Genomic DNA, 24,744 nt, shown 5'->3' on the forward strand with positions numbered 1-24,744 from the left:
GATTGGAAAAGATGATAATTACACAAAAAATAATTCGCATAAATTTCTTCAGTTTAAAAAAAAAATAATACGGACGCCTTACATTTGTTTACATACACAACAAAATGTGCCGTAGTCTTGTCTACTGTCCTGGAATTTGTGAGTGGTTGGCAGCCATGAACCCTGAGCAAGTCACTAACCCCTATGCCCATGAGAGCGCTGTCTGCCTCACTGATCCGTAACCTCCTGAGTGAGCAGCAGTCTGGCTGTGACAGAGGTTGCAGAGCACAACTGCTGGAGCCGGCGCGCCTGCGCAGTGCGGGATAGCCCGGCTCGCTCAGTTTCCCGCCCTCCTCCCGCCTTTCCTGACGCTGGCAAGCTGTATAGCCAATCACAAATCAGCACTGAGTCACGCGCGTCTGAGCCGACACAGCGGGCTCTGAGGAGGCGGCTCATATACTCATTACCCGTCGCCTGACATGTGACTGTACCGTGGTCAGAACTGTAACTCGTTAACAGCAGGAGTCCAATAACCTGCATTACGCCATACTGCACTGTCCTAGTCAGCAGTGACGGGCCGCTCGGACTATCTGACATTAGGGGCCGCGCCTACTGTACAGTTCTGCGTCCTAGTGTCATATTACTAGAGGAACCACAGTGAGACCAAGAAGTAATGAATAAGGAAACGTCATTCCCATGCCTCTCGTAAGATGGCGGCCTACGTCTGCGTGCCGATCCTGGTGACGTCATTAGACAGGGGGCGGGGTTCAAATCCTCCTTTTCAACCTTGTCCCGGCTCCGGCCTTCCAGGCGCCTTCAGCTTAGCCGTTCTCTGTCAGACGCTGCCAGTGCTCCGGGCCCAGACACGGCCTCCGCCTTCCCCGGGAAAAGCTCCAAACTCCAGCCGCCCTCACAATGTCTCTCATCACCGCCGGACGCCTGTGCGCCCGTATTCTCGGGGCTAAGGTGAGTATTGTTGTAGTACTGGGCTACAGCCGCCATAGTCACACAGTACCCGGTAACCGCCGGGAGGACCTGCAGAGTTACAGCGGGTGAGTGCCCGGCTGTCGCCGCGGGGCACCGCCGTTACCGGGCACTGCACTGGTGGCTGCGGCAGGGAGCACGCGTGTGCCGGCTCCTGCAGCCCCGGTCATGGAGGTCACACAGGGCGGCTCTGCAGCTCAGAGGTAGGGGGGGTCGCCCTGTAACAGAGGGTCCTGCAGCCCCCCGAGTGCACCGTGTGACGCCGAATGCAGCGCTCTCAGCGTTACCGGGAGAGTCATTGGAAAGGCAGTAACAAGTATAATAATTTTGCTCAGCACAGAAAGTTATGAAACTTTGGAATTTGCTTTATTGGGGGATTTGTCTTCGTTCATGTAAACTCCAATCCCCCCTGTATTCCCCAGTCTGTGTTCCTGTATTGCTAGGAGAATGCCGTCCTCTGGAGTACAGATGATGGCAGTGAGGGGGACAGCTCAGCCTCTGTGTCTATGTACTTGGGGATGAGCTGCAGCAGGAGATTGTTCTGACAAGCACAACACGCAGGAGACCGGTGCTGACCCATCACTGCCATCAGCTGTACTCCAAAAGCTTATGTACTGATATGGGTAAAGCTGATGGTGGAAAATACGAATCTATTCTTACATGAATTAAAACAAATCTTCTAATAAAGCAAATGTGCCATAACTTTACAAATACCTTATACAAAATAAAATGTAAGTTTATTTTCTCTCTAAATGGAGTCTGTCACCCCAAAACTCTTTTTAAAGGGAATCTGTCACCGGAAGTTGCAGGCCTATGTAAATGGCTTGGGTCCGGTCCGATGGGCGGTGTTTCTTCTTCTTTCTCCACCCCATCCGTGGCCCCTATCTGCGCTCTTCTCCCGTATTCTTCTCCATCGTTCGCGCGTGCACAAAGCAATCTTGCTTCGCGCACGCGCAGTATGCTTTACCCACCTGCGGGCAAAGTCGAAAATCATTACTGCGCATGCGTCAGTACACAATGTCCCGGAAGTATTTCGCTGTGTTCTGGGACATAGTGTACCAGTGCATGCGCAGTAATGATTTTCGACTTTGCCCGCAGTTGGGCAAAGCATACTGCGTGTGCGCGAACGATGGAGAAGAATACTGGAGAAGAATACCGGAGAAGAGCGCAGACGGGGGCCACGGATGGGGTGGAGAAAAAAAAGGAGAAACACCGCCCATCGGACCGGACACAGCATTTACATAGGCCTGCAACTTCCGGTGACAGATTCCTTTTAAGCTAAGCAAATGGAGGACTCTGGTCCCGCGGAGGACTTGTCCCCTGTCAAGACATGTATGAAGTTCAGCTTTCTTTTATTCTGAAAATGATCTTTATTCCATATACTAATAAGCGTTCTCAGTACACCGTTCTGCCCCTGTTACTTTGCCTCGCTCCCCACCTTGTGGATCTGTCTGGTGAGCAGACAGGGCTGATTGTGCCCCTGCTCGGCTCCTGCACTGCCCGTGTTGGTGTATGCACTACAGGCAGGGCACGCTCTGGGCAGCCTGGTGCGATCAGGCAGCATGGAGAGAGGCGCCGAGGAGTGGACCTGTGCAGCAACACCCTGCATGCTGCAGATCAGCTTTTGGATAATGGTCATGGAGGCCTAGACTAAGGTGTGGTTCTTATAGTGACTAGATTTTATTGGTCTCCTTTATGACCATTTGCTTGGCTCAAATTGCATTTTGAGTGTGACATTTCACTCTTTATTGTACATGTATGTGACATTTTTCATTTCACTGGGAACCGATCCGTTTTCTGTAAGCCCAGCATCTTGTATTCAGTATTGGTACAGAGCTGAAATCTCTGCTCATTAAAACGGAAAGACCTGAGCCTAAACCTGACCGTAGGGATCACACACATGTCGCCTGAAGCTCTGCTGTGTAGGAGGTGTTCAGACTTTCTCCTGACATCAGATGTTGTGGGGGGCGGAGGAGTATTGGACTGTTGGAGAATACTATACCGACCCACTATGTCCTCAGAGGAGATGAGCCCCCCGACATGTCTGGCAGTGCCTGTCTGCACTCTCCCAAGGCAAGTATGTGTTTGGGAGTTGGTGGGATTGGGCATCGTGTGACCTAGATGAAGGCTATATAATCTGTACCACCATCTTTCCACGGCTTCTGCTGCTGGACACATGAGGTTTTGTAAAAACTCCAGTGGAACGGTTCCATGTGATTCCTCCGCTCCGTAGGTCAGATGTCACTTGATTAGTCATAGTGTACTCATTGCACTTTGACAGAGGAGTCTCTGCTTGGTGTAAAGATAAAAATGAACAGTCCTGAGCAACCCTTACCTTTTTAATGGTTAACTGAAGTCATAACGGCAAATTGTAAACTTTCCAGACGGCTGTGGATTTCTTCATCTGCTTTGGTTTAGGCGAGAACAATAAATCCTCAAGAAAATATTTGCTTATCTGCATAGTGTATTTGGCCTCCATAGGTCAGTAAAGGTGAGGAAGTGTGCAGGGTGACCTTTCCAAGGGGACACGGTATCCTACAGGTTATCCTATGGTCAGCACATGATGCATGTCCACAGCTGGGCACCTCATAGGTTATAAATACTGACATGTTCTGGGAGCGGTGTCCTGAGTGTTCCTGGGCAGTAGCAGCCACTCCTTCCATCTGTCAGGTCTGATGCCACTGGGTCTGATCAGTCCCACTCTCTGTACAGCAATCCTAAGGGAAGTATTGGCATCTTGTGACACTCTTGCTGGTATCTTGTGTATTGCATATACCATTAATTATTCTAACCTTAAAAGAAGAATTAGACGGGTCTCCAATGGAAATCTGCAGCAATTTACAGTGCAATGCAGGTAAATGGGGTTTTAAAAATCCCATTTACACTCTGAGGAAAAGAATTCTTAGGAAATTGAAAGTATGGTGTGGATTTGAATTCTGCGTTTAAATCGGACTAGTGCAATCCAATAAATCGGCTTGTACGCTGACTAATGTTACTCGCTGAATCAGTGCTAATCTGCAATTTTTTTTCTCAGATTGGAGTGAGAAAAAAAAAATCTTGGCACACTGCTAGTGGCCGCGTATATTGGGCGAGACTCGCCAATGGGTGCAAGGATAAAAAAACAGACCATCCGTATGTCGTCCGATATTTACAGATACATTACCATTCTGTAGAAGAACACCGTAAATGATTATAGAGTAATAGTTGCAGAGAAAAAAACGCATTGCACTGTGAGGCCGGCTGTCGGTCAGGGACGCGTTCTGTATTCTCAGGGCGGTGAATGAACCCCTGCCCTGACTGACAGCCGTCCTCAATGCCGAGCTAGTGGCCGTGCTGGGTGTGCGGTTTATGGGGGCCAGTGTAAGCGTTATTAAACTGCAGGAAAATGGGAGAAGTCTTGTATGTGGTTGTGGGAAGAAGAGGTAAGAGGGGAGTAGAGAAAGCGATTACTGGACATGTGAATGTAACCTAATGGGAGAGTCTGACCTCAGAATCGTAATATGCAAATTGCCTTTTCAGGGAGGAAGAGGACTAGAACTCTATAGCGCCCCCTGTTGGAAGCAGCTATCCTAAAAGTCACTATCGACCCTTTAACGAGTCTTGCAGTATGACTTTGGATAAAAGCCAAATCAGAATCTCCATTATGCAGCCACAGTGTTTGGGGGTAATGCCCCTCGTCAGTGCAAAGTATGAATTGAGAATTTTGATAATGACTGATTAATTCTGGCAGAGAGAAGCACATCTCTCTGATAAGATATATTACAAAGTTGCTTCTTTTCACTTGTATTATTGATTTAAGAAATAAAAAGTAAAACGACGATTACACTTTAAGGATCTTACCCCATATGACCCTTCTGCTACGTGCCCTCACCCTTGCTGCAGTGCCAACAGAGGTCATTTTCTGCACATGACTCCTAACAGGAAGTGTCAACTTTTAGGTGTGGTGTAGTGGGGGGGATGGGCAAGGGAGCTTTTGCACAAAAGAAATCAACTCTGCTAGATGGCACAAATGGCCAAATAGATAGTGTGCTGGTTACTTATTTGAACTATAGAGAACAATAAAGCCACTAGAAATTGATGCAGAGCTCCAGATGGGAATTTGTTTATGGGGGAAATCCTGTTCTGTTCCACATGCAACCATTCACATGGCTTTCATACGTAACTTACTCTTGAAAAGGGAATGCCAAAATATAATTCATGTAGGTAATTGTGACTTATTTTTTAGAGTAGTTTTTGATGCACGTGGCTCTTGCTATAATGTAAAATAAAAAAATGGGTGTAGGGTTGAGCTTGGCTGTTGCTAGCTTCTGTGAAGAAGGCACTACAGTGCTGTGCACAACGTCATGGCCCCTGGAGCCGTCACTGGAGATATGACACAATGGTGCAGTAGTAGAGGGGTCAGGGATATCCGGTGACGATAATTTGTGACTACTACCTCTCTAATCAGAGGCCTCAGTAACTGGACATATCCAATATTGTAAAAAGGCAAATTACAGATGGTAGAGTGTAGAAGTTATGACCTTACTGGTGATGATGAGGATGGATGTTCCCTACAAGTCAATAGCACCTTTGTAGATTCCTGTGGTCAGACTAGCCTCATTCTGACATGGGCTCTAGCAAACAATAGACTGAATAGATCCATTTAATTTTTAATCTCCAGAGAAACTTTCACACTCCATCTCTCGACAGACACAGATGTTCATGGCCTAAAGGTTTCATCCTTATTTTTGGACTTTTCTTGCTGACTGCATTGACAAATCTTTTCATAGGATTTGCTTGAAGCTTATTTGTTAGCGGTCTGACATGCTAAACCTTTTTCTACCAAATATTATAATTTATTTTGACTCCTTCTAATTTTTTAAAGTTTTATAAGTGAAAAAGGACGCTTTGAACGCTAAAGAATAGAGAAACAATGAGGCTATGTGATGAATCGCATGAGTTTACTAGGATGTATTGCGACATTGCAAGTGATGATGGTAAATGTTGCAAAATGTGACTGTGATGCAATAGCTCCAAAAATGTCAAATCTGATAGATTGATGGTGCAAACGGATTGTGACTGCTTAAGTATGGATTTAAAGGGAATTTGTCAACAGGATTTTATCCCACAAACTATTTATCTGCACATGTAACTCCACCAATACCTTTACACGGCCGGTCCTTTCTTCCTGAGAAATCAGCATTTGATGTGTAAACAAGTCCGCAGATCTGACACCTGTCGCTCCAGCTTTATTCCCTGCCCAGTGCCGCCTTCTCCTGCTTGCCTGACATCACACAGCAGAGAGGCTGTCATTCTCACACTTGCAACTCCTTTAATTTAAAATAACCTCTGGAGGCAAATTATTGGGGAGATCTATGTCCCGCCCATAGATTTTAGCAGCTCATTTTCATGTTAAGAAAAACGTGAATTTCTCTGGAATAAGACATCACCTTGCAGATATCAAGGCATCGTTTTATTAAGCTTCCTATGACCTGCATGCCCGTGTAGTCAGTTTAAGAGGGCTGATCTTGCTGACAGATTCCCTTATAAAGAGGTTGGAGACTAAACAATTGCTGACCTATTCGCTGCTTTGGTGGTAGCCCGATGTAAGCAATGTATGGAGCAGAACCCTGCAGCTACATACATTAAATGTGCACACGCTGCGGATTCTGCTACGTTTCCGCAGCGTTTTTGGCTCTGCAGAAACGCAGCAGATTTTGCTGCGTTGTACAGTACCTTTATTTCCTATGGAAATAAAAAAAAAGCTTTGCACATGCTGCGTTTTTTTCCGCGCGGTTTTGCTGCGGTTTACAATCCGCAGCATGTCAATTGTTTGGTGCAGAAACGCTGCGGTTTTACACCTCATCCATTATGAGGTGAAAAAACGCAGATAATCCGCAGAAAAACCGCAGCACTTTGTCCTGCGGATTTCCTGCGGTTTTCTCTACAAAATCCGCAGAGACTAAAAACTACGTGGGAACATACCCTTAGGTGCTGCTGAGGACTGCAGTTTATCCCTATTGGTCCACTGCCAGTCCCGATTTCAGATGATTGAGGAGCTAGGCATTAGACCCCACAATCTCATGTCGATGACCTATCGGGTCCAGTTTTTAGACCTGGACATTCCCTTTAACTGTGAATCAGCTTCAATCGAAGTCTGTGGAACTATAGACACGGAACAGATTGCCTCGCAAAATCCTCCACACTGCAGCAGTGTTTTTCCCGGAGGGATAGGGGGCTAAGGATTCTGGTCCAGGTGACTGCTAAGCACAGCATACAGACATTTATTCTCTTTCCTATGGATAGATAAATGGCTGTTTTGGAGAACCGTCTTTGGATGTATTCACACATTTCAGAAAATTCTCTTTTTGAAAATTGGTTACATTCGTTTCCATGGAGTTGTTTCAGATAAATATGACAGTGAAATGAATCATTCTGTTGGCAGCGGTCGCTCCCTTTCACACTAGCACTTGTTCAGTTGAGCTCTGCCATGTTATCTGTCTGGTGGCAGCTTATCTCTGGCTGCTGGATTGAAAGTGCGCCTCCCAGAAGGGAGTTAACTTTATTGCTGCCAGGATCACACATGTGAGAAACACGCCGGCACTCAGGAGTGGAGCCTGCGGCTGCATGTATTGCTATGCGGCCGCACGTTCCATGGAGGTGCTGGGTACTAACATGCGAGACTCGGCCGTGTTTCTCGCATGTGATCCCGGCCTTAGAGGCATGTTGGCACGGCCACAGCCCAGCATTGAAATCATGCCTGGCACTGTGCATTGGTGCACTGTAGAGCTGTCAGTCAGTTCTGACAGTGCTGGAAGCGGTACCTACCTTAGCCACCAGTACACCTGTGACTGAAAGCTGGCACCTCCTGGGAGGAATGAAGTTCATTTTCTGGTTGCCATATATTCAGTTTAGGGGCTGGGCACCTGCCTAGTGATAGTAACCTGCAGATTAACCCTATGCCTGCAGTTAATAGCTTTATCAGATGTAACAAATGCAGTGACATTGAAAATGTTGACTGATGTGCCCTTGGCCCTAAGGTCGGGCTGCAGTTCAATCATTGTGATGTTAGATAAGGGAGTCATGTGGCTCATTAGTTATGTAACACGAGGGCAATGTCTGCATCTCAGAAGTGATATCTAACACTTAGCCGCTGTGCACATATCCAGGATTCAGTAAAGCAGCAGTTGTGTGGCTGGTTGAAGACCTTGGCTGCATACATTACATATGGTCCGAATATATACTGATGTTTCCCGGGAGAGCTCCTGGTCATATGATGCTAAGAAGCATGTGTGAATGTGGTAAGACCCCGCTCTGTTGAATAATATAGGATAGAGAGAAGACTTTTCCACTACAAATTCCATTGTGGCTTTTGCCTCAAATCTGAAAAATTCTAGTCACCCCACCCTAAGGCAGGTTGGGTTGTGTGGATGCTGGATTATTGGGATTGTATGGTAATTTCTGCTAAACCCAAGTCACCTCTTTGTGCTCGGATGACCAGGAGGCTGAGCGATGTCGCTCTGAGCAGATTAACTATGTAAGGGTGGATATTCTGAGTGTTCAGAGGTGCGGGTGATTGGAAATGTTGGATGGTTCTCTCTGAACTAGTCCGTGTAATGGATGGGTGTTGTCTTGTGCTGCCTTTGTAACCAGCCTTTAGTTTCTAGGTCAGTGGGTGTGTGAGTGAATAACCTGTTGCATTTGTCACCACTTTGATTTGGGAAACGTTACCAACCAGTATAAAGCGCCTGTTCGGCTGAGCGAGTCACGTCTTGTTTCACAATTTAATATTTATCTATTACATTTAATAAGAGATTTCCTGTGTACATGGGTATAACAGGGGAGGATTGGTACCTTATACTATCTCTCATACGATCTTATTCTAGTCGTCGAAGATCATCAATGTTCCCCTTCTGCAGCCCTTTGTATGCCAGTGCTTAATTGGAGGTGTAGTTATGTAACAGCTTGCGAGCCCCTGGGTTGAGAACAGTGCCCTAAAGCTCCTCGTGTACATACAGATATCAATTCATTGGTTAACGTGTGTAGTAAAATGATTATCTGCTTCTTTCTGGTACAGTTTTTGCTCATTTTATAATCTGGAACCGGCATTGTAAAGAGAAATTCTACAGGTGGCCATGCTCATTGGATAGCTGGCAGCGGTTACACCCCTCCTCCCATCATCCAAAGGTACCAAGTTATTTTCCTTATAGAACCAGAGATCGGGCATAGTGAAATCCAACATGCCCAACCCCTCTTTTCCTCAACTGTTAGGATAGAGTCTGCACCCTCCCATACAACGTAGGTGTGGCCGACATTCTTGTAGAGCCACCTTATTGATGGGCACGATGGGAGTAACTTGTGACATGGTGGCAGGAGATTCTGGGTGCGCCTGAAACTCCCATTAAAGTGAATGAGCTACTCTTTTCTATACCGTTCTATAGGAGTTGTAGAAATGGCATAGCACATAGTCCTGACTTGTCCCTGGACCGCCCTTCTGTGGCTGATGTAGGGAGATGGAGGTAAAGGGCTGAGATGGGAATAACTATGGTCCAATTATTACATAAGTGCACATCAGCTGTCGGTGTGAATACAGCATGTATGTGTACATGTGAGCATATTTCCTATTCATAGTTTATGGACTGATGAGTAAATAATGGCTATCTAAGGCTGGTTTCACATTAGCGCTTTTGTGCGCAGCGCATCGTGCGCACCCGTGCGCATGCGCACCTATACTTAACATGACGTGCGCATGGTCTTGCGCATACTTGCGTTTTCGTGCGCATGCGTTTTTTGTCTTTTGCGCCAGGCGCGCCAGACGCAACATGTTGCATTTTTGGTTCCGCCCTGTCTCGTCAAAAAAACGCTTGCGCACGGAATGCGCAAAAACACCACATTGGAGCCTATGGGAACGCATGCGTGCGCATGGTCTTGCGCACGCTTGCGTTTTTTTGCGCATGCGTTTTTGAGTTAAACAAGTCTAGAATGTTCTCTAGACAATGGAAAAAACGTCACACTTAAAAACGCATGCGCATAAAAAACGCCAACGCATGCAAAAAACGCATGTAAAACGCAAACAACGCTGCGTTTTTTTTACACATCAGCGTGCGCATGACGTTAAAAAAACGCGCGTTTGTTTTGCGTTTTTCTTTGCGTTTTTTATGCGCCCGATGCGCTGCTCAAAAAAACGCTAATGTGAAACTAGCCTAAGAACTAACCTTACTTTGGCGTTGTTGTGAAATATCTAAAGGTTGTGCTGACAAAATGTACTTTGGAAGATGAAACTGTAAAATGACAGGTGCGGTTTCCAACCTGCACGCTGCTGCAGTCAGTTATGGGTGAGGGACCTGATCAGGTTGGATGGAGGAGGAATGTTATTGTTCTAGCATACTCGGCCCATATGTACAATAGAAGAAAAGGGCGGAAAACCCCTTTATGGGTATGTTCAAGCATAAGGATTTTCCACCATGAATTGGTACCAGTTTGCAGTTAAATCTGTTTTGCAGGTGGATTTATTCTGGATATATATGGAATTTGCCACATATTTCACCTGCTGCATTGCAAAAAATGTGAAATCTGCAGGGACTATTCACTTCATAAATTGACATTCTGCAGAATGAGAATTTGAACTGGAATTCGCTTTCTGCTATGTGTTTTTTTTTTTCCCAATATGTAGGTGAGATTTGGTAAATTGCAAATGAGTAAATCCACTTGCAAATCCATTTGGAAAATCTACAGTGTATTCTTCCTGTGCCGTGTACCTTAAGTGTTAACTAGGGAAACTGTACAATGTTCTGTTCCTGGGAATCGAATGCTTGAGAATGGGAAGTGCGGCCTTTCCCACCTTGTATTTACATGTGCTGTAGTAGCCATTACGGCATAAAGCCGACAAATATCTCGACTGTGTAAGAGGCTCCCACCTCAACCCTGAACGGCACAGCCCTCAGTGTGACGGGCACATTTCTTCATTTTACACATTAGTTCATCAACACCAGGCTAGGTTCACATTTGCGTATGGAGGAGCTACGGAGGGCTGCGTAGTTCCTCCATGAAGCTCTGCCCATGGCCGCACCTCCTCCGGTCAGCTCCGCCTACATCCGCATACTTTTGCATGCGGCCTGCGTACCCTATCTTTAACATTGGGTACACAGGTCGTGCGGATGCCTCCGCATGCGTCATTTTGACGATGCGGCGCTCTCCTAAAATTCCAACATGATGCGTTCGGCGCGGGTCGCCACATCGTCAAAACGATGCATGCGGAGGCATCCGCTTACATCTGCATGTCCTGTGTACCCAGTATTAAAGATAGGGTACGCAGGCCGTATGCGGACGTAGGCGGAGGTGCGGCCGTGGGTGGAGCTTCACGGAGGAAGTCCGCAGCTCCTCCATACTTAAATGTGAAGCCGGCCTAACACATACCGTAAATTTGTAGACAACTTCTCGTTCCAAATCCTAAATTTGCTCGTCGGATTTATAATAGAACGTTTACAGCTAAAAAAAAAAGTTTTAAGAAGAAAATGAAAAATCTCCAGATAAAAAGGGTTGTCCTACTATTAAATATACTAGTATTCACTGTAGAGATCATTCTCTGCTGCCGGAAGGGGAAGGAGACTAATTCTGGCCAGAGCCCAGGCCTAGTAACGCAGATTTGCAATAGCGCAAACAAATTGATGCTAGAAACCCAGCAAATTATTTTCTTTATGAAATTTCTCATCTATGAATGCAATTTTGCTCTCTACACAGCCATAATGCTGCTGTGCCTAAGGCCCAAAGTGTAAGAGGCTGTATAATGCACTCCATGCTGAGGTCATCTCCTGGTTACAGGCTGCACTGCGCTGATTTCTGACACCACGTGTTATGTCTGCAGAGACATTATACATCTCATACTAATCCTGGAATCGCAGAAAGATGCCACTGTCACAGATGTCACTGATGCAAGGACCGCTACATCCACCAACCCCCAGCAGTGGCTATGGCATATATATAATGTATAATAATCTACTAGTGTTTTATATGCAGTAATTGTGGGGGGAAAAAAAAGTCCCAGTGTTATAGAATGCTGTCATGTTACATAACAAGTGTCTGGATATGTGCAGCTTTGGGTGTGTGATCAGATAAAAGCTGCCGTTCTCCTGCTCCCATGCTGGCTATTGCGGATAAAACCAGATTGGCTTTTACTAAGCCAGTTTTTTTTTCTCTAGGAAAAGTATGTGGTATTTCAGGTACTCGGTATCCAGTCCTTGCTAGGCGTTCTGTGCCGCGTGCTAGGCTTCATCAGTCTCATTTAGGCCTATTGTAAAGGTGTACTCACTCTAAAGGGTTCTGTAAATGCGTAAAGTATGTATGGACTAAATCCATATAAAGTACATAAAGTATTTCATACTCTTCCCGGCTCCTTCGCTGATTCTCCACCGCTGCCCACGTTTCAACGACAGTGCTGCGGTCAGAGAACTTAGCAGCCTTGCCTGTGTAAACAGCATGGGCCACTGTTCTCATTGACTGCAATGCTATCAACGTGACATCTGTAGAATGCAAGTCCGCAAGGACAGGGTCCTCTCCCCTCTGTACCAGTCTGTATTGTAAATTTGTTTAATGATGTCTATATCTTTGTATGTAACCCCTTCTCATGTACAGCACCATGGAATTAATGGTGCTATATAAATAATAATAATCAGTGATGGAATCTCAGCGCTGGACCGAGGGAGATTAAAAAATAGTACTTTTTCCTTCTACCAACACCGCTCTCAACCGCTGCCAGTCTAATGTTTGTCTTTACTGTTGATGTCACTTCGACAGTACTGCAGTCAGTGAGCTCAGTGGGGTGTGCGGTCTACAGAGGCAATGTGACAGAAATAATTGACTTCAGAGATCTACGCAACCGGGGAGGGCAAGAAATACTTGTGGCCAGGTAAAACTGGCTATGAGAACATTTTCTAAAAAGAGACCGCACGCTGGTATCAGTGCTGTCCTAGAGAAGATTTTCACCAAAGGGCTTTACCACTCTTAGAAATGATGGAGTATTACTCTGCCACGTAATACCTTTTCGGATGCTCATTTTATGTATGCATTTTTGGCCTGTCTGTTTTTGCCATCATTGTGAGATCCTTTTTTCTAGTATGCAAAACAAAAAACCAATCTTCTGTCCATTGGGCCTCCTTCAGACATTTAGGACTCGCGTATGCACATGGAAATCACTAATGAAACTGATGGTAAAAACTGACACTTGGACCATTTTTTGGCATATGTGTAAAATCACTGTCATGTGAATGAGGCCATAATCCATTTTTTTTTTTCCATGAGTTCCTTGATCTCAGTAGTTTGATCCTTGACTATTGTATATGCAGTCCATAAAGAAACATGGATGTGTGAGCAGCCCCATAGACCATAGTTTGTATACATATTCTCATGGCGTTCAGTTAGGGTGTTGTTGTACTCTACATACTCTGGGTCGTGGGACTCATTCACTGTCAGATGATTGGCGTCCTTACTCAAAAAGTCCGTTTTAGGTGCATACCTGGATGTTCTGCACCCTCCCCTAGCCTCCAGTTCCAGCATAGGTCTGTAGCAAGTTTAACAAGTTGTCTTCTGGTTTCTTATGTGGTGCTGGGTGAAACCTACAGGTGTCTTCCCATGGTTACCTGTGTTGTCTTCAGCTCAGATTTCCTTCTATGAACCCCAAAGCAGATGGGAGGTGGCTTTTTAAGTCCATATTGTGTGAATGAAATTAGAGACTTGGAAATGCTGCGGTTGAGCTGCAGGTATTGCTAACGCCTCAGAGAATGGTTACGCATTTGTGTACGGAGGCTATTCCATCCCTTGGGTTTCCTAGACTGCTTTTTATAATCACATTGGCAGGCAACAGCATGTTATTTTCATTCTCCTCTTTCCAAACAGCTGAATAATGGGCACAATCTCTTCTTTCTTCTCCAAACAGAACTCCCCTTGTGTTTTGGTTGCTGCTCGCCATGCCAGCTCCTCCACGGTAAGCTAGGTCTTTTGTTTCCTTGTTGGGTTGATCTTGGGCACATTATTTAATGTGACTGGTAACTCCCTTTTCATAAATGGCCAGGATTTCCTGCTTGCTTCCTTTTAACTTTTTTGTTTCTTGTTTCCATAAAGAATCTTAAAGATGTCCTGTCAGACCTCATCCCAAAAGAGCAATCAAGGATTAAGAACTTTAGGCAACAACATGGGAAGACCGTCATTGGCCAAATCACCGTTGACATGGTAAGCCAGAAAAATATCTGCACGGATTTTAATTTGGGCTAATAGCTACCCTGTCGTTCATATGCAGTTCCTTTGGGGACAGATTTGTAATTCATTTTTTTTTGTGTGTGTGTGATAACCATGTTATGTTATTAGTGTGCCTGTCATCAGGTTTTCCTTTTTTAATCTATAATCTATTACCAGCACATTATTTGCATCTTAACGCACATCCGTTTGTCCTCTCTGCATACCTTCTCAAGGGTGCAAATATTAAGATGCAGGCAAGGTGGTTTCAGCAGTTTATAAAAGGGGATACCTTCTGACAAGTTCCCTTTAACATGGGACATGCATTTGCCATATACTTTATGGATCTTTTATAGTACAGAGTGGGCCCTGTTCACATCACATTTACAGCCCACATTGGAGGCATCTGTTGGAAGTATTTCTTGACATATACTTGAGACAGAAAACTGTGACATATTCACAGTGACACATAAGAAAATTTGGCACACAAAGTAGATGAAATTTTTAATATGCAATCCAACAGTAAAGGTTCACAAACTTTTCGTTCTACATTAGTCATTTCTCAATGTGCCTATTGTCCAAATGAAATTATGAGATTGTGTTTAATCCCCTGGGTCGGTGGCAGTGGAGTGGGGTCACAGGAAGCAAAAGTAGGATCACATTTATGTAATTTGACAGCAGGAGGAAGGGTGGGATCTCCCAGCAATACGCAGCAGGAGCTGCAAACGTTGATCTCCCGGCAGTCTTCAATAAAATGGCGAAGGCGGCGCATGCACAGATTGAGATCTCTACTAATTATTGAGCCGAGATCTAAATCTGTGCATGCGCAGCAACTGACGTGTGCAACGGGTACTTGTCTCCTGCCTCTCACCAACTGGACACCCTCTTCTAGCCCAGGGCCCGCGGCATCACCCCACTCCTGCCGCCGCTGGCTTTCTACTGCAGCTACCCTGCTTCTGCTTCACCGCTGCCCTCCTGGAAAGATACAATCGGATTATATAGACACTCCCCTCCATTTTCCTCCCAAATTTAGGTGTGCGGGGGGGTGGGAGTGGGTCTTATAATCCGAAAAATATGGTATGTTATGCCCTATTAGACTGTGCTTGGTTTATACTGTCAGTTTTTTGGGTGATAGACTCTACTTAAATTTACCATGAAAATGCTTTCCAATCTGCAGGCAGCATGTTGTAAAGCAGGGGAGCTGAGCAAATTGATATATAGTTTTGTGAGTAAAGATTTGGTATAACGTGTTTTAATCATTTATCCCTTGCTCTTTCTGTGATTCTCAGTCCCGTGGATGGGTCTCATCAGTGACTGACATCTCACTTTGTATAAGTGTTCATACACAGCTATCTTTGTACAAGTGTTCATACAGAGATCGCTGTCAGTTACTGATGGGCCCACACACTGGACCGAAAATCCCAGAAACTGCAAAGGATATCATGACGGAAATACAAATTAAAAACAGTATCTTTCTTTTTTTTTTTTTTCTTTTTTTTACACTGATCTAGACATATGAGGACTTGATTGTTGCGGACTCCTAAAATATATAACAAATTGGGTTCAGTGCAGGATGTGCTGGAAATGTTTCCATAAGAATTTGGGAAAGTTATAAAATGCCCTATAAATGTCTGTTCTGTTCTTGATCTGTGGGGTCAGCGTCAGGGAAATTGAGGAGTCTGAGATTTGGCTTACTGACCCCACATCCCTACTAAATACAACTGTATATAGTGAAAATTACAGTCTCCTATGATGCCCAAACAGGTTGGATGTCAAAGAAAAAAAATCACGACAGACACAAGTGGCATTCAGCCAGCCCCATCTGTCACAGCAACCTATCGGTGATCATGGTTCAGGGGGAGCTGATGGGCCACTGTTGGTGATTGACAGAGCCCTTTAATAGGTTGACAGCAGCAATCATTGTGCCAGTCCATCGGTGCTGGTTAAGGCAGATGCTAGCTACTTACTATAGCCAGCATCCGGCCTGTGTGCGGCTGACTTTTTTTTCCTATACTGGCTTCTAATTCCATGGCGCGTTAAGGGGTTAATTAAATTGTAAAAAGATTCTTCAAATAAGCCTATCCAATGAAGACACCTTTACACCTGTTTGTCTTTCTGTATGTTTTCTCTAGGTATATGGAGGCATGAGAGGCATGAAAGGATTAGTGTATGAAACATCTGTGCTTGATGCTGATGAGGTAAGATCTACAGACAGAGCGAGGTCCACCATTGTGCTTCATTCCTCTAATTCAGAACGCCATATTTGTTTCTAGGGCATCCGCTTCCGTGGTTACAGTATCCCTGAATGCCAGAAGCTCCTGCCCAAGGCACCAGGAGGTGAGGAGCCCCTACCGGAGGGACTTTTCTGGCTCCTGGTCACTGGGGAGATGCCCTCACAAGAACAGGTAAACTTCCTATAGAAAGCTTGCCGTAATCTGCTGATTGTGCCATTAATGATCGCTTCACTTATGTCACCATACCAGTGCTCCAGCCTACACATGCTTTACTGCTATTTGTCACTGTTGGGCATTTTCTGATTAACAGGTTAATTGGGTCTCTAAAGAATGGGCAAAGAGAGCTGCTCTCCCCTCACATGTCGTAACCATGCTGGACAACTTTCCCACCAATCTGCATCCCATGTCCCAGTTCAGCGCTGCAATCACCGCCCTAAACAGTGAGAGCAACTTTGCTCGGGCTTATGCTGAAGGTGTTAACAAGGCCAAGTACTGGGAGGTAAGAATCAGGCCAGACATGGCTGAATGCTGTGCACACAGACCATAGTGTTCCCGCCACTCACTTTTATGCTGTGCACATACTGCATTTTAATACAGATTTCTGCTTTAATTTCCAAGGAAATGGTCAGCCAGTCATAGAGTATAATTATGTTTAAAACCATTCCATTTTGTAGCCTTTTTGGAGTAGTCAAAATTCTGAGTTTGGAGCCAATGTAATTAAAATTGTGTTGAAAGGATGTTGTATCTCAAACATCCTTTAGGGGGCAGTCTGCTCCAAATGGAGCTTATATTCTTCACGCTATTTCTGCTACACTTTCCCGCATATAAACCATTAGCCAAGGGGGAGATTTTTACTACAGCCCTTATCGTTTTTTGGGGGGTTTTTTTTCTTATGAAAATGCTAAGTTTAGATTAGCGGTGTATACTTGTGGCCAAAAGTTTTGAGATTGTGAAAACCAGCGTATGTGTCAGTGCAGTTGTAAGGGTTTCATACGTTTTTTAAACTTCTATTGAGAAATAGATAAAGTTTATGTAAAGACTGAATATTTACAGTGCTGAAATTTCTTTTTCAAGAATTCTGCTGTTCACCCTGACAGCTGGATATCAGTTGCTGGAGCAAATCCTGATGGATGGCAACCCGTTCTTGACTAATTAGTGTTTAGTTTGGTTTTTTTTGTGTATTGTTGGCCATCTGGTTTTTGAGGATTAATCACAGGTTCACTATGGGATTAGTCATCTAGAAAGTTAGTGATCACTTTTGCCTTGTGATATGGTTTCATCGTGCTGGAAAAAGTAATGTTCATCTCCAAATTGTTCCTGGATCCTAAGGACTGGTTGCTCTTGGAGGATGTGTCGATCCAATTCTTTATTCATGGTACTGTCCTTAGGCAAAATTGTGAGTGATCACACTGTCTTGGATGAAAAGCCCCCACGCATAAATGGTTACTTTACCAGGATGCTTTACTGTTGGTGTGACACTGGACTTAAGCCCCCGTTACACACTGCGATATCGCTAGCAATATCGCTGTAAAGTCACCGATTTTGTGACGATGCAGAGATATTGCTAGCGATATCGCAGTGTGTGATACTTATCTCCGACCGGCTCCCCCGCTGGTTATCGCTGATGGCGTGAGAAGCTGCTGGATCATTCCTCGTCGGTCACTTCCTGCGGCGCTTCCTGCTGTGACGACGCGTGGAGCCGGGCGGGAGGACGCAGGATCGCCTCGTCTGACAGGTAAGTAGCGATCCCTGTCCCCTGCGATGTCGCTGGTGAGATCTGCCTGTTTGGCAGCTCACTAGCGACCACTTAGCGATGCACCAGCGATCCTGACCGCGTCATATCGCTGGTCGGGATCGCTGGTGCATCGCTAGGTGTAACGGTACCCTTACGGTAGAGCACACAATTGTTTCTCCTGATATCTTCCAGATTTCCTAATAAGCTGAGGGGGCTTGATCAGTCCCGGTACTACCTGCAAAGTTACTTTTTCTCGTGAAGCTCCCATCTGACTGGGACATCTGGAAGTTTGCAGATGTCCTTAAAAATAAGGGTCTACACTGTAAATATTGAGTCTTTTCATAAACCGTAAGAATTTGCCAAAGTATAAAAACCTTATGAAATGCTTATAATTGTACATGAGTACCCACTTAAACGTCTGACTAAAGATCTACAAACCCTGAAGCAACAAACTTTGCAGAAGAGAAATTTTGGTTTTCAAAATTTTTAGCCACGACTGTAGTTTGCAGGTCATGTGTCCTGTAATTGGATTGAACACTTAAATTTGGAAAATATCACTTGATGAAACTGAGAATGGAATAATTTTATCATTAACCTGAAGATGCCATCAGAAGTAAAGTTTCGGGACACTAGGAGTGGTTTTTGTGTGCCATATGAGTTAGACAGGCAGACCTGAGACCCCGACCCCCCCCCCTCCACATACACATTAGACTAACAGCTGCTGAACCTGACAATATATCCAGGTTCGGCTAACAGTCTGTGTATAGGGTCCACCAACAGTTGATTGTTGTTAAAGATAAGGATCAGGCACTGCTTATCCTTTAGTTCTCTTAATGGCCCTTTTACATTTAGCGATGCACCGGCGATCCGACCCAGTCAGGATCGCTGGTGCATCGCTAAATGATCGCTAGTGAGCTTTCACACAGATCTCACAGCGATGCAGCAGCGACGCAGCGCACGATACTCGCTTTTCACACACAGCGATCCTGACGTCCTTCCGCCCGCCTCCACGCGTCGCTTGTCTCACACAGCAGGAAGCGCCCGACGAGAAATGGAGCTGCCCGATCTCGCGCGATCGCCGATGGACAGCGGGAGAGCCGGTCGGAGGTAAGTATCACACATAGCGATATCGCTAGCAATATCACTATAACGTCAGAAAACCAGTGACGTTTTAGCGAAATTTCTAGCAATATCGCTATGTGTAAAACCCCTTTAAGAAATGAGCTTCCCCCAATGAAGACTGGCAGTAACTCTCGTGGAGAACTCAGGAGTGCTTGGCCAGCAGACTGCCCCTGTGTATGGCGGAGTTGGGCCAGATGGTTGCTGGCCAAACAGTTTACTGAATAATTGTTTGGCTGACTGCTATATAATTTGAGAAATGTTGTCTGAAAATCATTATTACCAAGACAGTCCTTGATCACACTAATGTGCCAAAATCCTGCCATTACAGGGCTTCCCTGTACCAGTTTTGTACATGACCGACATCTAGCACATTCTCCAACATTGTCTCTTTACAATGTCTGTGGCAATAACCAGGACGCATTCACAACCCACCATATCTGGTAATGTTCAGACTAAAACCTAGCAGGCCATTTGGTTTAGTGACGATATTGTGGCTGGATTCTTTCATCCGTCTTATGCCCATAGTTCCAGCCTGAGCACTGGGCTCAGAATCGGTGGCACATATGTATATTTGGGTAATGAGTAGTGATGAGCGAACTTGCTCAGATAATGTCAGAGGAAATGCACACATTGTAGATCCACAGTTGGAAAGCCTGAAGCATAAAGCTGGAGTCACACATAGCAACTCACCAGCGATCCTGACAACGATCTCAATGTGTCAGGATCGCTGGTGAATCGCTATGTGATCGCTGGTGAGCTGTCAAACAGACCGCTTCACCAGCGATCAGCACAGCGACGCCCAGCGCCCGTCGTCGCTGTGCACGTTAGTAACCAGCGCGCTGATGCAGGAAGCTGGTAACTATCATACACATCGGGTATCCAAGGGACGTGCGTCCCTAGATACCCGATGTGTACGTTAGTTACCAGCTCCCTGCATCAGCGCGCTGGTAACTAACGAACACATCGGGTATCTAAGGGACGCACGTCCCTTGGATACCCAATGTGTACATTAGTTACCAGCAGATCGCTGGTCTCCCGCCTGTCACACGCAGCGATGCGTAGTGGCCAGCGGGAGACCAGCGACCAAAAAAAAAGTCCTGGCCTTTCCTGCAGCGATCAGCGATACCGGCAGGGGGGCTGATCGCTGTCACACACAGCGATCTCGCTGGTGAGATCGCTGTTGCGTCACAAAAATTGTGTGACGGGGCCTTAATACAGCACCAGGTCAGTAAATGCGGCAAACCCTGTGTGTTTCTGGGTATGGATTTACACAGTTATGTGCCACGTAAATTTGCAGCCAATTTGCCATGTGTACTAAGCAGATTTCTTGCAATATTTTTTTTTTTTTTTTTTTTTTTTTTTGTAGAATGCATGTAGCTTTTCCATTCATCTGAATCTGCTGCAGAAGGAAACCTTTCTAGAGCTGATCTTCAGTAGAATACATTTTTAGCATCACCTCTTAATGCTAATTACGACTATGGTTTCTTTTCCTCTAACCTTTTGCGTTTTTCCTCCACAAGGTCACACGCGTGTCCTTGCATCACCTTCTACAACGCTGAAGATATGTTTATGGAGGAGGTGCTCTTAAGTTTCCGTGAGTGTCTCCTCTCCACCCATCAATGTCCTTGGCTTTGTGACAGATCTGTCATACATTTACACAGAGCTGCGGGGTTGTGGGGACAGTAGCATGCTGCTGGAATAGGTGGAGGTCCCTGTGCTCTGCTTGCTTTGGCTTACTGTTCTATAAATGCAGAGCTGAGTTGGCAGAGAAAACCCTTTGTTAAGGTGAACCAGCTCTGGAGCTCATGTGACTTCTCAAAGTCATCCAGCCCTTGGCGTCTAGGGTAGAAGCCCTCCCACCAGCTTGTATGTGAACACTCCATACGGGCATGCAGAGTATTTAACATATGCTCTGGGCACGAGGGCTGACGTACTTGGTGCTGAACTCCTTGACGCTGCTCTATAAAGGACACATGGAAATTTCTCTGGACATCTGGTATAAATATGCTGCCTATGTTCAGGAAGAAAAGACAGCTTCTTCTGCAGCCAGCGCTGCCTTGATCTCCCTGTGTAAATGGTTTCTATTTCATAGGCCACAACTGGTTATTTTTTAATGCAATGACCTCAGTGCAAGCCCAAAAATTAAGGGTAAATGAACACGTTGCAGATTTTCTGCAGAACTACTGCTGTCTCTGTAGCCAAATGAACATGTCACCATTCATTGCAAAGGGAGACATCCAAAATTAATTTTTGCACAAAAAACACCAACATGGGATCACACATCAATAGCAGTCGTTGACTTTCTCCTTCGCCTCATTGGTGGACACAGATACTGTGGGTGTATGCTTCTGCCGCTTGGAGGCTGACACTAAGTGGAACAAAAGGTTAGTTCCTCCTCCGCCGTATACACCCTCACCCCTATTGCGGGCGGAAATCAGTTTTTTGCTTAGTGTCCATGGAGGCACAAGTCTGTTTTTTTGCTCCAGACTTTTTCCATGAAGATTAGACAGGGGCAACGGATCCTATTGAAAGGGTCCGATTTCCCCAAACCAACAACAGGCGAGCACGTGCGAGTGTCCCTCTACGTATCCTCTCCCGCGACGTGGGACACAATGCCGGACTTAGCCCTGACCACCCCTAGGTATTGAAACCATGGGCTGTACAGAGGCACAAGACTAGTCCATGCGGCCCCACTGCTCCACCAATGCTTAGACTGCGGTGCTGCAAGGCGGCGGACGGTCCCTCTCCTCACCCCCTGATGGGGTTAGATGGAGCTAGGGTGCCTGCACTGTCCTATTTTTCAAGGCCCCCTCACATACCTGAGCTTGGAAGCCGAAGAGGATCGTCAGGGAGGAGAGGGCCTGGGAGGGCTCCTGCGGCGAAGATCCTGGGCTGGAGCCCTTAGCCGTCGGATGCCACCGGCCATTTTTGGCTGAGCATGGCTGCAGATGGAGAGCGCGGGGCGGAGCAGCCCGCGCCAGTAAGTAGCGCCAGTTTTTGCGGCGCCATGGAAGGTCCGCACACACACACACCCCCGTCGCGGACAGGGGATAAGTTGAGGCCGCGGTCGGAAGTTCCGCCTTCGGGCCGCGCGTCACTCCCGGCGGCCCCCCCAGGCCTGGGCGGCGGTGGATAAATTTAGTCCCCTGGCTTAGTACCGCTTAGTACCGGCCCTGGAGCGGTTTGTATGCTGGCGGCCCCGCCCCACAGCTGGTGGCGCGCGATTTTGGTATGGTGGGGGCACAGGACCGGGGTAAGTGCTGCCCGAGAGGCCACGCTACAGGGAAAACGAGGTGCTACCTCCTCCGCCCATCCCCAGCAGCGGACAGATACAGCATGTCCGAAAAAGCAAAGACGCACACTTTTTCTACGCTGCATGCATCTCTTGTCGGGCTGCGTTTCCGCGGGCACAGAGCTAGCGATTATGCGAAGTCTGCGAGTCTGAACGCGCCCAGGAGCCCGCAACTGCGACTGAGGTCCCGAACCCCCCGGAGTGGGCCCTATCACTGTCACAGTCCATGGCGTCGCTTATGAGGGCAATCAAGTCCCTTTAGGCCCCAGATAGGGCAGGGACAGTGGCTCGCCGGCCTTAGAGGGAACCTCCACCTCACTAGAGCCTTCGGCCTGCAGGGGCCGCTCTCATTCCAGGCAGACCCTGGGGAAGAGAAACCACGCGGTGTCACCCAGTCCATCCGGTGCTTTGGCGTCCGTAAGTTCTGCTTCTCACTCCCTGTCACCAGTGGGTGATAGCGAGCAGACCTCAGATTTCGACTCGGACGAGCCCCTTGACCCGGATGCTCCAGGGTCACGTGAGACAGTGGACAGCCTCATAGAAGCCGTCAATCAGACCTTGGGGATTGAGGATGATCCCGTAGCGGCTACAGGGCATAAGGTGGCGTTTAAGCAAGTGAAGCGTCCGCACAGAATTTTTTCCTCTCACCCTGAGTTTGAGGGCATAGTGCAGCAACACAGGGAACGACCAGACAGGCGTTTCTCGGGTCAAAAGGCACTCTAAGCAAGGTATCCATTTGCCCCGGACCTCCGCAAAAAATGGACGGAATCTCCGATGGTGGATCCACCAGTGTCACGCCTAGCCACTAAAACTTTTATCCGTACCTAGTGGTTCCTCTATTAAGGATCCCACGGATCGCCTCAAAGAGAGCTTAGCTCGCTCAGTATATGAGGCGTCAGGATCAGCACTCTCTCCCTCATTCGCAGCAACTTGGGTAGCTAAGGCCATGATCTCATGGTCAGAATCCTTAAACAAGGTCGCGCAGGAGCAAGAGCTACCTGCAGAGATATCGGCGATCGCGATGGTCGGAGACTACGTAATCAGTGCATCTTTAGATGCGGGCAATTGCTCGGCACTTGCTGCCGCTAGCGCAATATCCATCAGAAGAGCTCTATGGTTAAGGACATGGCGGGCCGATTCCACTTCCAAGAAGTCCTTGACTTCCCTGCCCCATCAGTGCGGCCGTCTATTTGGGGAGAAGTTAGATCAACTTATCTCCGACTCCACAGCAGGAAAGAGCGGTTTTCTCCCTCATCAAAAGGTCAAACCTCCTATTCGCCACCCTTTTCAGGCATGTTTTCGGGCCTTTCGCAACCCCGGGTGGACCACAGTGGCCAATTCCACCGCGTCAGGCCGCCCCAACCAGGATAGGGAGCGGCAGGTCTCATATAGAACCAACCCATTCGGGAGAATGCGTACTCAGCAGCCCAGATCGAGGGGATCCAGATCCCAAAGATAGTCAGCCAAATGACTCAAGGCGTTTACCAGACACCAGCAAGGTGGGCAGCCGACTACTCTGGTTTCGCCACGTCTGGATCAGTGTCGCAGGCGACACATGGGTAAAGGAGTTGATGGCCTCAGGTTACAAAAGTTTGTCAGAAACCCTCCAAAATGTTTTTTTTCTTTCTCTTCTTCCCAGGGTGGATACCCAGGTAAGAGCTCTGTTGTGAACCATCGAATCGCTCCAGCGCAACGGGGTCATTGTTCCCGTGCCAGAGCACGAAAGGGCTCAGGGCTTCTATTCCAACCTGTTTGTGGTTCCCAAAAAGGACGGGTCTGTCAGACCTGTTTTGGACCTCAAGCTTCTGAACAAATTCATCAGGATCAGACATTTCCAGATGGAGTCTCTCCTTTCACTCATTTCGGCCATGGAGCAGGGAGAATACTTGGCCTCGGTTGACGCATATCTGCATATTCCCATCTTTCCTCCTCATCAAAGGTTCCTGCGTTTCGCCATCAACAGTTGACATTTTCAGTTCATGGCACTACCTTTCGGGTTAGCCACGGCTCCCAGAGTGTTCACAAAGGTTATGGCAGTTGTCATGGCCATATTGCATTCTCGAGGCACAGTCGTCTTGCCTTACTTGGACGACCTATTGGTCAAGGGCCCTTCAAGATAGGCATGCGAGGAAAATGTCAACATCACGCTAGATACTCTTGCCCGCTTAGGGTGGTTGGTCAATGCGAAGAAG

At 46.7% G+C, this 24,744-nt stretch overlaps 1 protein-coding gene across 2 annotated transcripts in view; it reads left to right on the forward strand.

The window, feature by feature from the left end:
• The first annotated feature begins 502 nt into the window (after window positions 1-502).
• CS (citrate synthase) overlaps window positions 503-24,744 on the forward strand; it is a 41,369-nt gene continuing 17,127 nt past the window's right edge. The window contains exons 1-6 of one of the 2 annotated variants that reach the window (XM_073563420.1): window positions 503-945; window positions 13,874-13,921; window positions 14,059-14,166; window positions 16,302-16,367; window positions 16,443-16,574; window positions 16,714-16,902. In XM_073563420.1, the coding sequence (XP_073419521.1) occupies window positions 895-945; window positions 13,874-13,921; window positions 14,059-14,166; window positions 16,302-16,367; window positions 16,443-16,574; window positions 16,714-16,902 (594 nt within the window). In that variant the 5' untranslated portion in view covers window positions 503-894. Of the gene's footprint in view, window positions 946-8,163; window positions 8,244-13,873; window positions 13,922-14,058; window positions 14,167-16,301; window positions 16,368-16,442; window positions 16,575-16,713; window positions 16,903-24,744 lie in introns of those variants that run through there. The other variant, XM_073563421.1, reaches the window with a different exon arrangement.

Source organism: Dendrobates tinctorius, unplaced genomic scaffold, assembly GCF_039654945.1.
Source record: "Dendrobates tinctorius isolate UK_male_01 unplaced genomic scaffold, ASM3965494v1 ptg000388l, whole genome shotgun sequence".
Taxonomy (NCBI): domain Eukaryota; kingdom Metazoa; phylum Chordata; class Amphibia; order Anura; family Dendrobatidae; genus Dendrobates; species Dendrobates tinctorius.